This window comes from Oncorhynchus mykiss, chromosome 1 (genome assembly GCF_013265735.2).
Source record: "Oncorhynchus mykiss isolate Arlee chromosome 1, USDA_OmykA_1.1, whole genome shotgun sequence".
In the NCBI taxonomy this organism is placed as follows: Eukaryota; Metazoa; Chordata; class Actinopteri; order Salmoniformes; family Salmonidae; genus Oncorhynchus; species Oncorhynchus mykiss.
This window is the reverse complement of record NC_048565.1, coordinates 24,636,477-24,651,407: the sequence shown is the minus strand read 5'-3', so window position 1 is coordinate 24,651,407 and position 14,931 is coordinate 24,636,477. Positions and strand designations below refer to the sequence as shown.

The following is a 14,931-nucleotide window of genomic DNA, read 5'->3' as shown; positions in this document are numbered from 1 at the left end:
ATGATCTCTCTCAAATGACGAGCAAAGCTAAAAGTATAGTATAGACTAAACGTGCTCTTATCTGGCCATGGAGGGGGGTGAGTGACGTCAGAGTCCCAAGCAGCCAGCTGATCACCCCCGCCCCCCCAACTAATTTTGCACAGACCGGCCTAAAAATAAGCAAGCTAACAGCGAAGCGGCATTCCAAAACAGAATCCGCCTACCAGCAACAGCAGACCGGACAGCTAGTTCTCAGGGACTCATGGTTACTCATAATCAATGAGGTGGATGTTATTTTGAAAAGAGGTTCAGAATTAGCTTGTTGAGCAGACTGGGTGGGTGGGAGCAGGGAGGTTTTAATAGAAACCAATGAGAGTTTCAGCTCATTTCAGTAATTTGATGTACCATGGAACGCCCATTTCAGATTCAGAATGCTTTATTATTTTTACCTCAACGAATGCCCTTCTGTACCCTTGTGTTTTACCCAGAATTATATGCTGAGGGAAAGCTTTTAGAGGGCCACACCTAAAGGGGCTAAATAAGTAGTACAGACAGTACAGTAGTTCTATGTTGAGTTACCTGGTAGAGGAACCTCTGGCTGAACTGGTGCATTGCCCCTTGGAGCTGGTTGCGCTGGGACTGCCACTGCTCATAGTTCCGGACTGATTCTTCTGTGGGTCGCTGCCACGTGGTGGTTCTGGTGTTGTGGTCCACATAGTAGAACCTGCCTCGCTGGTCCACACGCTTCTCCCAACTGTACAGGGACAGAGAGAGAGGAGTGAGACTCATTCAAATGTACAAACGGACATACACACACAGACATATATAATTATGGACATAGACAAGCTAGGATATGCAAACACAAGATTAAGATATGCATTATCCCACAGAAACACATGTAAACCAACACAAGCACATTCCCAGTTCAGTACAGTTGTGTTTTATTATGTGTGCAGGCTGCTGCTGCTGTTCTCATATATCTGACTAAACCAGAACAGTATTTGGAAGACAAAACAGCAAATACTTCTGTATGCTAACACACACACAGCTCAGAAATTCCTCAAAAAGGAACTTTGAGAGACGCAATGTAACATCCCTCCCTGTTCCCTGTGCTGCTGTTTCCCTGAGACCCTACAGAACAGTATTGTGGCTCCTATATCCTATAGAGCAGTACTGTGGCTCCTATATCCTATAGAGCAGTACTGTGGCTCCTATATCCCACAGAACAGTACTGTGGCTCCTATATCCTACAGAGCAGTACTGTGGCTCCTATATCCTACAGAGCAGTACTGTGGCTCCTATATCCTACAGAGCAGTACTGTGGCTCCTATATCCTACAGAGCAGTACTGTGGCTCCTATATCTCACAGAGCAGTACTGTGACTCATATATCCCACAGAGCAGTACAGTGGCTCCTATATCCCACAGAGCAGTACTGTGGCTCCTATATCCCACAGAGCAGTACTGTGGCTCCTATATCCTGCAGAGCAGTACTGTGGCTCCTATATCCTACAGAGCAGTACTGTGGCTCCTATATCTCACAGAGCAGTACTGTGACTCCTATATCCCACAGAGCAGTACAGTGGCTCCTATATCCACAGAACAGTACTGTGGCTCCCATACTGTCTGGAACATGAGAGCAGTTAAACCCCTACGCTGCTAGAAAAAGAGCTCAGCTCAAAACCCATTAATGCAGGCCCACACCACGCCTTTCATCTGAGCTGCACTACGGTTGGAGGTTGGGTGTGTGGCAGCTCCATGCTAACTCAGACCAGGTACGTGTACCAAGCACTAAGCACTAAACCCGGCAGCTGTAGTCAGAACCAGTCCAGCCTCCGAGAGGCGAGACGCTAATTGAGCCTCATATGGGTCCAGAATAGCGCTGCATACATGTGCTCTTTCTAAGAAAGGACTTTTGTTCTCCAGACCGTTCCCTTCTGTGGAAAAAGTGAGACGGGGCAGGAGTGAGCTTTACCTCAAACAGGCTTCTCACACAGCGCAAATGAAAATCAATAAATATTCACTGAAATAAAATGGCAATAAAAGGCTCTGGTACCGCCACAAGAGAGAGCTGGGTTCCGCAGCACACAGTGAGAAACACCACTGGAAATCAACAGAGACTCAAACAATCAGTGCTGGTGATTCACAGCCTGTTAAAGAGATGAGAGACCAAATGGCCAAACACATAAAACACACACTAACAGACCTGACACACACTACTACTGTAAGAAAAGGACTCCTCTAAATGGATAGGATAGTCTAAGTTGGGGTGGGGAGTGGCGCAAACCAATTATTCAGTAATTTATCATATTTAATGGAGTCAGCTTCTTCCAGCCAGAGAAAATAAGACTAGTCTCAGTTCATTTGACTGTCCAGAGTCAGACCCCCAGGAATGTTACTGTGCTGTGAATGAGTCTGCCACTCCCTGACTGTGGGCCCACTTCACACCCCAACACCACCCTGCTAGGATCCTCCAGCTCTGTATGTTTATATAGGCAGCAGTCTGAGCTAAGGAGAAACATGCAGGGAATGTTCACGAGTGGGCACGATCTCCCCTTCACAGAAAGAGATACTGGAAATTGGCAATGTGAACATGTTCCCATGACAATAAAGCCCTTGAATTGAATTGAAAGATATATTCCCATCATGCACTGGGCTGGTTAACTGTCAGCACCCTCCTCTGATGGTAGGAAGTGTGAGATAAAGAGAGGAAGAGGGGGAGTAGAGGTCAAAGTGTGTAGGCTGACTGACCCAGGTGGAAGTGGTCTTTCCCAGGTGGTGGTCTTTGTGTTGTGGTCCACATAGTACACCCTGCCATGGGGCAGAACTCGTTGCTCCCAGCTGAGAGGCAGAGAGAGAGAGAGAGGCAGAGAGAGAGAGAGGGGCAGAGAGAGAGAGAGGCAGAGAGAGGCAGAGATAGAGAGAGAGGCAGAGAGAGAGAGAGAGAGAGGCAGAGAGAGAGGGAGAGAGAGGCAGAGAGAGAGGGAGAGAGAGAGGCAGAGAGAGAGAGAGAGAGAGAGAGAGGCAGAGAGAGAGAGAGAGAGAGAGAGAGAGGCAGAGAGAGAGAGGCAGAGAGAGAGAGAGCGAGAGAGAGAGAGAGAGAGAGGCAGAGAGAGAGAGAGGGGCAGAGAGAGAGAGAGGGGCAGAGAGAGAGAGAGGGGCAGAGAGAGAAGCAGAGAGAGAGAGAGAGAGAGGCAGAGAGAGAGGCAGAGAGAGAGAGAGAGAGGCAGAGAGAGAGGCAGAGAGAGAGAGAGGCAGAGAGAGAGAGAGGCAGAGAGAGGCAGAGAGAGAGGCAGAGAGAAAGAGAGAGGCAGAGAGAGAGAGAGAGAGAGAGAGGCAGAGAGAGAGAGAGAGAGAGGCAGAGAGAGAGAGAGAGAGGCAGAGAGAGAGAGAGAGAGAGAGAGGCAGAGAGAGAGAGCGAGAGAGAGAGAGAGAGAGAGAGAGGCATGTTAGCTCAGTCAAGTTACATGTGAGGAGATTGACCATAATGCCAATCAGACACGCACAAGCACCTACACGCAAACTCTTACCCAGTGGGTAGTAACTCTGGAACCGGCTCTGTGGCAGTGGTTGGGCTGGCGGGGTCTGGGTTAGCTCCAGCAGGGGGTGCCTCTGTAGGAGGAGGGAGGATTGTGCCGTCTAGCCCAGGAGAGGGGCTGCTGCTGCTGGGGGCTGGGGACTGGGCCGGCGGGGAGGATGGTGGGGGTGTATGACGAGTCAGGCTGCTACGGCCATTCTCCAGCCCATTGGCAGTCAGCTCAACTTTACCTTTGGGGTAGGGCAGGTAAAGGAGTTGATTGACCCACACTGGGAAAAATGTATCAATTCTAGTGTCAAGTGAATGGAGAGTGACAGAAAAATAATCATGTCTCCAAGGTTATAGTACCTGCACTCCCAGGGCTGCTGTGAGAGTTCTTGGCCGAGTAGTTGCGACCAGAAGCCCCAGGACTCTGCTCCTCACTTGGCTCTCCATTAGCCAGAGCGACCCCCGGGGAACCCCCTTGCGAATCCTCTGCAGAGTGTCTGTGAGTCCTGACCAGAACACGTACACAGACACAGGAGAGGGGTCAGGATCAATCACACCACATAAAATTAAATTCTCTCCATCTCCTAAAATGGACAGAATGTAGATTTGCGATGTAAAGCTAAGCTACTGACATAAATGTTAATATAAAATATGTTTGCAGCTGAAACTTTGGAGTAGAATAAAGAAAATGTTTGATACTTTGACTTGAAAATGTTGAAAAAGCAGCTCAACACATCTCACACACAGGCGGCAGGGCATGCATACACACAAACAAAGAAGAGTCAGTGTGAGAACTTTCCCTCTCAAAACATACTCGTATTTTCCTAAAGCTAAATATAGGTTATTTCCTACAAGTGCTTTTATACAATGAAAACATGTTGGTTTTTACCCCCCAGACATCAGAATGCTGAGTACAAAGTTGGATCATTATCAATGGAAACTTGAGTAAGGTTCTGAAAAGTTGTCTATTCACAGTGAGTTTTTCCCCCCACCAACTACCTATACTAAAAGCGGGACAGAAGAACAGTAATTTGGAAAAGGACAGGAGAACATATAAACCTTTTGGCTTTTTCCCCATTGGGAAAGGGGGGGGGGTACATGCTTCTCGTCATGGGAGAATACAGAAGCACCAAAAAAAACGTAGAACTCCGCACTTCTCTCTACACCTCCCTTTCTACTCCTCTCTTTAGGGACAGATGGATGGCGCTGTTGAATGGTGTTCCAAACAAAAAGGTCCACAGCAATGCCCTCTAATGTTTTCAGGGAAATACCATACATCTGTGTGTTGCAGTACAGCAGTGTCTCACGCTTGGCATGCTCATTATCTGTAACTTATCATTGGTCTGATTAAGGCATCTCTGTGTTGGATCACTGCATTGACCATTTCCCTCAAAGGGGTATATTTGTGTTTTAAGTAAGACTTCGGAGAGGCCGTGTGTATGCTCAGACGTATGTGTACAAGGGACTAGAGAAACATATAGTAAATCTCTATACATCCAAACTGTGAAATGAGTGAATCTATTTGTGTGAAATAGTTTGTTCATACAACCTGTATTCTATAGGGGTATGAATCGAGTACAAATAGCTCAGGTCAGGAAAAATAAGTATTTGTATGTTTGTTCGTTCTCACCTGCCGCGGGGGCTGCAGGCTGTACTGGAGGTTTCCTCACTCTGGGTCCTGCGTAGGTTTGATCTGTCCGACTGCAGTATCTCTGTACAAACAGGACAGACAAAGGACACACCATCAATACACCAAACTTCATTATAACCATTAGTAAGAAAAGAATATATACCATCCAATGTCTATAGAGAATAACAAAAATCACAGCACACTTGACGGTTACGGTTTCAAGAGACCAATTTTCACTGCTATAGAATGTGGTCTGTGACTGAATGAGTGTGTTCATTCCCTGCCCTGACTGAAACCACAGCCCAATAACATGCCTTTCATTATAAAACAGGGACACATAATAGGAGTGGGCCACGAGCTGCAGTAACTAACCACCAAGAAATCAGTATATGTGACAAAACAAGAAAGTATAGTGTGTAGAGAATCACTGTACCATCTAAAACGCTGTAAAATATATTTTACATAACCCCTAATATCGTATTTTCAGCTGGTGTATAAAAAAAGACGCAAAAAAATAAATACAATTAAAAAAAACTGAAGGACGGGAAGCATAAAAACCGCACACATAAAACAGATCTACCACTTCTTAGACTTGCTATCTTCTTAGAATGACAGATCTATAACTAACATTTCTATGTGAATTTGGTCGGATCGGCCAAAAAGTTACATATTGCAGCTTTAATGTGTTAATAGATTACCTGTTTACCTGAGGCAGGGTCTGAGTTGTTACTGAGAAAAACAAGCCTGTGTGCCTGTTTAACCTGAATGAAAGGACCTCTTGTGAGACTCCATTGGACACGTAACATAAACGGTCTAGTTGAGGAGAAACCACTGTCTCATACTGCCCTGAATGCATCATCCAATGACATAGCTAAGTCTAGCGGTTGCCCTCATACACCCCCTGAGAGACATGAGACAGATCTATTTGTTTGTGTTGCCTTAGCTAAACTTTCCGGAGATGGAGGAACAGTAAGTCGGAAAGTGGTTAAAGGGGGAAACCATCTGCTGGTGGCACACTGCTACTTGAAATCCACCCAAAAGTTAATGTTTCAACGAGTTGAGCCAAAGCGGATTGGATTCCATGTTTTCCCCTAAAATCCATCTAACTGAAGAGCCAATCCTACATCAGCAGCTAGCCTCCTCCCCAACTCCATCCCCCCAAGAAAGTTGATTTTATTTGCCTTTTGTTATTGGCAATATTTACATATGGTTTAACAACAGTTTCACAATTATTCTGAACATACTGTGTGTGTTTATATATATATATATAAAAGAAAGACAGGGTCCTGAATACATACATACACACACACACACACACACACACACACACATATATATTCAGGACCCTGTCTTTCAAAGACAATTCGTAAAAATCCAAATAACTTCACAGATCTTTATTGGAAGGCTTCAAACACTGTTTCCCATGCTTGTATAAACGATTAATGAACATGCACCTTTGGAACGGTCGTTAAGACACTAACAGTTTACAGGCGGTAGGCAATTAGAGAAAGAAATACTCTGAATGATCGGCTATGAAAAGCCAACTGACATTGATTCCTGAGGTGCTGACCTGTTGCAGCATTGACAATCACTGTGATGATTATTATTTGACCCTGCTGGTCATCTATGAACATTTGAACATCTTGGCCATGTTCTGTTATAATCTCCACCCGGCACAGCCAGAAGAGGTCTGGGCACTCCTCATAGCCTGGTTCCTCTCTAGGTTTCTTCCTAGGTTCTGGCCTTTCTAGCGAGTTTTTCCTAGCCACCGTGCTTCTACACCTGCATTGCTTGCCGTTTGGGGTTTTAGGCTGAGTTCATGTACAGCACTTTGATATATCAGCTGATGTAAAAAGGGCTTTATAAATACCTTTGATTTGAATTAAGGTCAGTTATGAAAACTTGTGACACTAAAGAGGCCTTTCTACTGACTCTGAAAAACACCAAAGAAAGATCCAAGGTCCTTGCTCAAGTGCGTGAAGGTGCCTTAGGCACGCTGCAAAGAGACATGAGGACTGCAGATGTGGCAAGGGCAATACATTGCAATGTCCATACTGTGAGACGCTTAAGGGAGACTACAGGGAGACAGGACGGACAGCTGATCGTCCTCGCAGTGGCAGACCACGTGTAACAACACCTGCATAGGATCGGTACATCCGAACCTCACACCTGCGGGACAGGTACAGGATGGCAACAACAACTGCCCGAGTTACACCAGGAACGCACAATCCCTCCATTAGTGCTCAGACTGTCCGCAATAGGCTGAGAGAGGCTGGACTGAGGGCTTGTAGACCTGTTGTAAGGCAAGTCCTCACCAGACATCACCTGAAACAATGTCGCCTATGGGCACAAACCCACCGTCGCTGGACCAGACAGGACTGGCAAAATGTGCCCCTTACTGATGAGTCGCGGTTTTGTCTCACCAGGGGTGATGGTCGGATTCGCGTTTATCGTCAAAGGAATGAGCGTTACACCGAGGCCTGTACTCTGGAGCAGGATCGATTTGGAGGTGGAGGGTCCGTCATGGTCTGGGGCGGTGTGTCATAGCGTCATCGGACTGAGCTTGTTCTCAACGCTGTGTGTTACAGGGAAGACATCCTCCTCCCTCATGTGGTACCCTTCCTGCAGGCTCATACTGACATGACCCTCCAGCATGACAATACCACCAGCCATACTGCTCGTTCTGTGCGTGGTTTCCTGCAAGACAGGAATTGTCAATGCTCTGCCATGGGCAGGGAAGAGCCCGGATCTCAATCCCATTGAGCAAGTCTGGGACATGTTGGATCGGAGGGTGAGGGCTAGGGCCATTCCCCCCAGAAATGTCCGGGAACTTGCAGGTGCCTTGATGGAAGAGTGGGGTAACATCTCACAGCAAGAACTGGCAAATATGGGGCAGTCCATGAGGAGGAGATGCACTGCAGTACTTAATGCAGCTGGTGGCCACACCAGACACTGACTGTTACTTTTGATTTTGGAACCCCCCTTTGTTTAGGGACACATTATTCTATTTCTGTTAGCCACATGTCTGTGGAACTTGTTCAGTTTATGTCTCAGTTGTTGAATCCTGTTATGCTCATACAAATATTTACACATGTTAAGTTTGCTGAAAATAAACGCAGTTGACAGTGAGAGGACGTTTCTTTTTTTGCAGAGTTTATATGTCTGTTGCTTTATATGATGTGCCTGCATGTATAAGAGTGTGTGCAATGCACATGCATAAGAGTGCATGTGTTTGTCCGTTTAGGCCTGTATATACGTAAAGGTGAGTTCTGTCTGGTCTGGATGTGTTTTTCACTGGCTGCAGCACAAAGGTCTGTTTATGGTAGCAGTGTGTGTCAGCGTGTCAGAAAAACTGCCAGGGGAAATGAGGGAAAACACTAAACTAACAGAGCTGCCTTTAGAGAGAACACAGAGGGCCTTAACACACCTTCCCCCTGCAACACGGCGCACACTTGAACCTTTATACACCCCCCCCCCCCCCCCCCCCGCCAGAAGGCACACACTCCAGACCTTCATACACGTAGCCCCTTAAAAGAGCACACACTCCAGACCTCTATTCACTAACACTCCCCCTGCAACACACACACACACACACTAAGACTTCAGAAAGCACATATTCATTCCCTTAATAGACTTCTTCCCCCTCCCTTCCCCCTGTCCCACAGTGAGCTCCTACCCAGCCAGGCAGAGAGGAAACCCCCCGGATCACAGGAGCCGATTGTCCTGCACAACTCACAGAAACCAGAGTCAATTACGCAATTTTGAGAAACAAATTCCACATAAGCACTCCCAAGCGTGTGCATGGCTATGCGTGATGACGGCGTGCAGGTGTGAAAGAGCGCTTGGGGAACACCAAAGTAACAAATCTGAATGGAACAGGGGTTGTAAAGCCTATTCATCGATTTAAGAACAATATTAACATTCATGCACAGGCATAAACACACACAATGTACAGTACCAGTCAAAAGTTTGGACACACCTATTCATTCAAGGGTTTTTCTTTATTTTTACTATTTTCTACATTGAAGAATAATAGTGAAGACATGAAAAATATGAAATCACACACATGGCATCATTTAGTAACCAAAAAAGGTGTTCAACAAATCCAAATATATTTTATATTTGAGATTCTTCAACGTAACCACCCTTTGCCTTGATGACAGCTTTGCACACTCTTGGAATTCTCTCAACCAGCTTCACCTGAAATGCTTTTTGAACATTATTGAAGGAGTTCCCACAAATGCTGAGCATTTGTTGGCTGCTTTTCCTTCACTCTGCGGTCCAACTCATCCAAAATCATCTCAATTGGATTGAGGCTGGGGGATTGTGGAGGCCAGATCATCTGATGAAGCACTCCATCACTCTCCTTCTTGTTTAAATAGCCTTTACACAGCCTGTAGGTGTGTTGGGTCATTGTCCTGTTGAAAAACAAATTATAGTGCGACTAAGTACAAACCAGACGGGATGGCGTATCGCTGCAGAATGCTGTGGTAGCCATGCTGATTAATATGCCTTGAATTCTAAATGACAGTGACACTCACAGTGTCACCAGCAAAGCACCCCCACACCTCCTCCTTCATGCTTCACAGTGGGAACCACACATGCAGAGATCATCCGTTCATCCGTTCACCTACGGCTGGAACCAAAAATCTCAAATTTGGACTCATCAGACCAAAGGACAGATTGTTTTTTTACTGGTCTAATGTACATTGCTTGTGTTTCTTGGTCCAAGCAAGTCTCTTCTTATTATTGGTGTCCTTTAGTAGTGGTTTCTTTGCAGAAATTCAACCATGAAGGCCTGATTCACGCAGTCTCCTCTGAACAGTTGATGTTGAAATTGTGTATGTTACTTGAACTCTATGAAGCATTTATTTGGGCTGCAATTTCTGAGGCTGGTAACTCTAATGAACTTTTCCTCTGCAGCAGAGGTAACTCTTGGTCTTCCTTTCCTGTGGCGGTCCTCATGAGACCCAGGTTCATCATAGCGCTTGATGGTTTTGCGACTGCACTTGAAGAAACTTTAAAAGTTCTTGAAATGTTCCGCATTGACTGACCTTAATTTCTTAAAGTAACGATGGACTATCGTTTCTCTTTGTTTATTTGAGTTGTTCTTGCCATAATATGGACTTGGTCTTATACCAAATAGGGCCATCTTCTGTATACCCTTACCTTGTCACAACACAACTGATTGGCTCAAACGCATTAAGAAGGAAAGAAATTCCACAAATTAACAAGGCACACCTGTTAATTGAAATGAATTCCACGTGACTTCCTCACGATGCTGGTTGAGAGAATGCCAAGAGTGTGCAAAGCTGTCATCAAGGCAAATGGTGGCTACTTTGAAGAATCTCAAATACAAAATGCATTTTGATTTGTTTAACACTTATTTGGTTACTACATGATTCCATGTGTGTTATTTTATAGTTTTGGTGTCTTCACTAGAAAATAGTAAAAATAAAGAAAAACCCTTGAATGAGTAGGTGTGTTCAAACTTTGACTGGTACTGTTTAAACACACAAAGATACACATTTATGAACCATACGCTCAGAAACCCAACCCTGACTTGTGCTGTGTTCATTCACTAGGAAACATTCTGGCTCTGTGATTCGGAATGAAAAGGCTTGTGTGTTATTTCATACACAGATGAGAGATGCATGAACTGAGAAATTCAAGCCACCTCTATAAGTCAATTTAATGTGTTGTTATTCATTAAAAACAACATTTAACAAACTCAAGAGGCAAGTCCAATCTTTGTCTCACAAAAGTATATTTGTCTGCTGTTTGTAAACAGAAGACGCTGCTGCACTGTTTGGGTGGGCTTTTTTATCACTCATTTGTATACATGCAGTAAAGTGTTGACAACATAAAAAGACCTGTCACTGTCGTTAACCCTATCTGTCCCGAAAACACAGCAAAAATCTGCTTCAAAATCAGACTTTCATTTATCTGCATGTCCAGTCCTTACATTTAGCCTCACAATGAAGTGTTTGGCCATTTTATTTTCAGGACAACAAGTATAAACAAATTAATTTCACATAAATAGTCACAATAATAAAAATAAGGTCAGACAAAGCAAAAATGTGATAAAAATGACTTTATATGAATGCTGAAAGTACAGAAATGGTTTGATCAGTGGGAAATTAATATCCAACGAGTCCTTGACAACTGTGTTGTGTTTGTGACAGAAACAATGTGATCTTATTACATACAGTATTACAGACACTACGTCCTGGGATTTCCTATGATCTATGTAGAAGAACCCCTTACCTTCTAATGACTCTTGTGTTGCTTTAGAGCAAAACATGTTACATGTGCGTGTTCGTGAGAGATCTCAGCTTTGAGATCTCTTTTAATAGTTTGCAGCTCAAACCATTTGGACTTTACAGAGGTTTTTATAAAAAGATCCAGCCCGGGCCCCTTCAGGATCCGCCCTTGTCTCACAAACAGCGCTTTAGCTAAGCCCTCATTAATCACACAGACTAATTGTTGGTCTAGACGAATTCAATAGTACAACCCAGAAGTCTGTAGCTCAAACTCAATGTTTTAAAGGGGTTACAAGTCCAAAACGCGCCGGCGTCATGGTGAGACTAAAGAGTTACCAGCTAATTATGTTTCTGTGTTCACAAGTTATAGTGGATATTTAGCAATAGTATCAACTAGGCCTACGTGCAAATTTGGAAAGTTGTAATTGTCAAATAGCCACATAAAACTCTTTGGTCTTCTTCTCAACATGTGAAAGACTGTGTGCAAACTTGCACACTAGTAACATGATGGCTCAAAACATCACTATTCTATCACATTACGTTACATTAAAAACTCCACCGCAACATCAAAGTACACTCTTTGCCGTTCTCCAAATGAGCCCTGCACTTCTTGCTTGGGTGGAGTCTGAAAAGCATAAGTCACTAACTGTAAAGCGAGTGAATATATACCAGAGAGCAAGATAGAGAATACGAGAAAGAAAGTGTGTGGGAAGATTTTGTTTGCATTAAAAAAAAGAGTGTGCACTCTTTTGTAAGTGTTAATGTGTGTGTGTGTTGCAAGGCGGGACTCACTGTCTGTTGCTGTGCTGCCATTGGGCAAAGATCCCAGATCAACAACCAGGCCGTCCAGACAGACGTTCAGCTCGCCTCCAGCTACAAGTGAGCCTTTGTTCTCGGTCTGCAAGACCAGACTGAGCTGCAGATTCTCCACTGGAGGGTTAGGGGGAAGTGTGGGATGGAGGGAAGGAAAACGAAATAGAAAGAAAATGAAGGATTTGGGAAAAGTAAGATGGATGATAAGAGATAGGTTATTGAAGAGCAGTGACCTATCAACTGCGTATAGAAAACCAAAGTTCTTTCTCTGACATGTTTGTAAAAAAAATGTAAGACTTCCACAATTGTAAACTTGAACTTGCAGTTCGGTAGAGGGTAACCCCAAATATTTTAAAGTAGATAGAATACTACAGTAGCATGACTGGGAGTCCTGCTAACTATCCATGGACAATGGCCTACATAAAAATAAACTTTTATTGTCTTACTCTTGCCATCATGTGTACGCAGAGTGTCAAGAAGGTCAATGGTGGCAGTCCCCAGTAACTCCTTCCTCAAAGTGTGGCAGCTCCACAGCTTAAGATCTAACCGGCTCTGAGGCGTCACATTCCTACACAAGTCATAATCAGATACACAGTCAAATAGGCCTACCTTACACACACACACACACACTCTAAACAATATACAAGCATCAACAACAGAGTAAGTGAGGTTGAGATTAGGTGGGCTCACAGGGTGAGGTCCTCATTCCACTGTAGCTCAAGGTGTCCAGTTCGTTTGCCCGTTTTCTTGGTTTCACTAGTCAGGCCATCTGCAGTCACCTCCACAAAAGAGCTGAGTCTGGAGCGGGTGGGCAGCTTGGGTGACTGAGGCTTTGCTGAGACCACTTGGTGAAGAAGAAAAAAAATTAACAATTGTTGAACATATAGCAAAATACAAAAAAAGACTACTGTGGTACACCAACTCCAGCCAATCCCTAAACTACAGTTTGTAATACAAATACTTATTACAGCTACTCTGGATTTGTAACTGTATGACAAGCAAACACTAAAATGCAAATGCCGCCCTCTAGCTGTCACAGGCAAACAGGGTGGTAGTTTAGGCACAGTGTACTTCTGTTCTTAAATGTGTTGTTGATTGCTCCATATTAATGTGATGCTCACTTGGCCAGCGAAATGTCAAACCTTTCTGGCTACCGTGGCTATCCATGTCGAAATTAACATTGAACTGAATTATATATCCGCTCAGGAAAACTTGGGCCGAATAACTGTTAGGATACTGCTGAATCTTTTCAACAAGGAGGACAGACCTGAAATGTTCCAATTATTTAAAACTGTCAAGGTGAATTAAACTTGTTTCATTTGATCTTAGGAAAAGAGAGAGGAAAGAGAGTAATAAAATGCAGGGAGAACAAATGGAAAAGTGGAATAACAATGGAGGCTGAAAAATGAAAGTGGGACAATAATAGCTTGGGGAACCAGGTTGTCATGAGTTTAAGAGAAATCTACACAGACACAGGGAAGAGGGTGAGTATTAGAGTAGGTTACAAGAGCAGGTGATAGATGAGAGGAATTAAAAGTTGCTTATACCTTTCAAGGTTAACTGTGATTTCTCTGTGGTCTGGACATTGCCGGGTCTTGTCACACTGGCTGCTGCCATGACATCACAGCCCTGAGAAAGACACAGGCACAATCTAAGAACACACATAACTGACATGACTCAGCAAACTCCGAAGTGAATCACTCACTGCAATACAAAAAAATTGCTATCTATCTATTTCCCCTGTGTAACCTCCTTTCCAACATACACAGTGGACCACACAGTGGACCACAACATAACAGTGGAGGCTCCTCAGAGGAAGGGGAGGACACTCCTTCTGTGAATTTCAAAAAATAAAAATTGTATTGATAACATTGAAAAAGTTATCCTTTTTAGATAAAGATGGACTAAATATATTCACATCACCAAATAATTGATTAAAACACATTGTTCTGTAATGAAGGTCTACAGTAGCCTCAGCAACACTCTGTAGGGTAGCACCATGGTGTAGCTGGAGGACAACAAGCTTCCGCCCTCCTCTTGGTATATTGGCTTCAATACAAAACCTAGGAGGCTCTTGGTTATTACTGCCTTAAATTGACTTACACAGTAATTATGACAACTTCCGGAGGATGTCCTCCAACATATTAGAGCTCTTGCAGCATGAACTGACATGTTGTCCACCCGATCAAAGGATCAGAGAATGAATCCTGCACTGAAAGCATAAGCTACAGCTAGCTAGGAGTGCAGTGCATAAAATGTGGTGAGTAGTTGACTCCAAGAGATTAAGACAATAGTTGAACAGTTTTCAACAAATTCCTTTATTCAAAAATTAAGGAGAAGCAAGAGATAGAGTCATTTTCTTTCACTTTCAGTTTCCCTTACTTAGCTAGCAAAATGCAGCTGGCCAGTTTAGTTACTCAAACACCCGGCTCAAACAGAGGGATGCTATGTTAGCTAGCTGGCTATGACTATCCAACACAACACTGGAACTCTTCCAAGTAATAGGTAAGCTTTAGGTTTAACAAATGTATTGCCACCGGTGCCCGCCGGTGTAACTGCTTACTGACTATACACTGTAATGTTACTGCATGATTGCAGCAAGTTTACTAACGCATTAGTTCTATTAGCTATATTGACTAAAACGTTACTTTAGCTAATATGGGGACAACGACGTAGGCTGTGTGTAGCAGTTATGACATGGTTTGGCTTGGAAAGGTTTTT

The 14,931-nt window shown here is 44.0% G+C and overlaps 1 protein-coding gene across 3 annotated transcripts in view; it reads right to left on the bottom strand.

Moving 5' to 3' along the window:
* The window catches only part of wwp2 (WW domain containing E3 ubiquitin protein ligase 2), a 42,122-nt gene that overhangs the window by 16,101 nt on the left and 11,090 nt on the right, over window positions 1–14,931 (bottom strand). For 2 of the 3 annotated variants that reach the window (XM_036973884.1, XM_036973901.1), the window contains exons 2-10: window positions 13,758–13,839; window positions 12,901–13,054; window positions 12,657–12,778; window positions 12,190–12,327; window positions 5,135–5,225; window positions 3,865–4,010; window positions 3,509–3,746; window positions 2,730–2,819; window positions 559–733 (exon numbers count right to left, since the gene is read on the bottom strand). In XM_036973884.1, the coding sequence (XP_036829779.1) occupies window positions 559–733; window positions 2,730–2,819; window positions 3,509–3,746; window positions 3,865–4,010; window positions 5,135–5,225; window positions 12,190–12,327; window positions 12,657–12,778; window positions 12,901–13,054; window positions 13,758–13,827 (1,224 nt within the window). In that variant the 5' untranslated portion in view covers window positions 13,828–13,839. The remainder of the gene's footprint in view (window positions 1–558; window positions 734–2,729; window positions 2,820–3,508; window positions 3,747–3,864; window positions 4,011–5,134; window positions 5,226–12,189; window positions 12,328–12,656; window positions 12,779–12,900; window positions 13,055–13,757; window positions 13,840–14,931) is intronic. The other variant, XM_036973896.1, reaches the window with a different exon arrangement.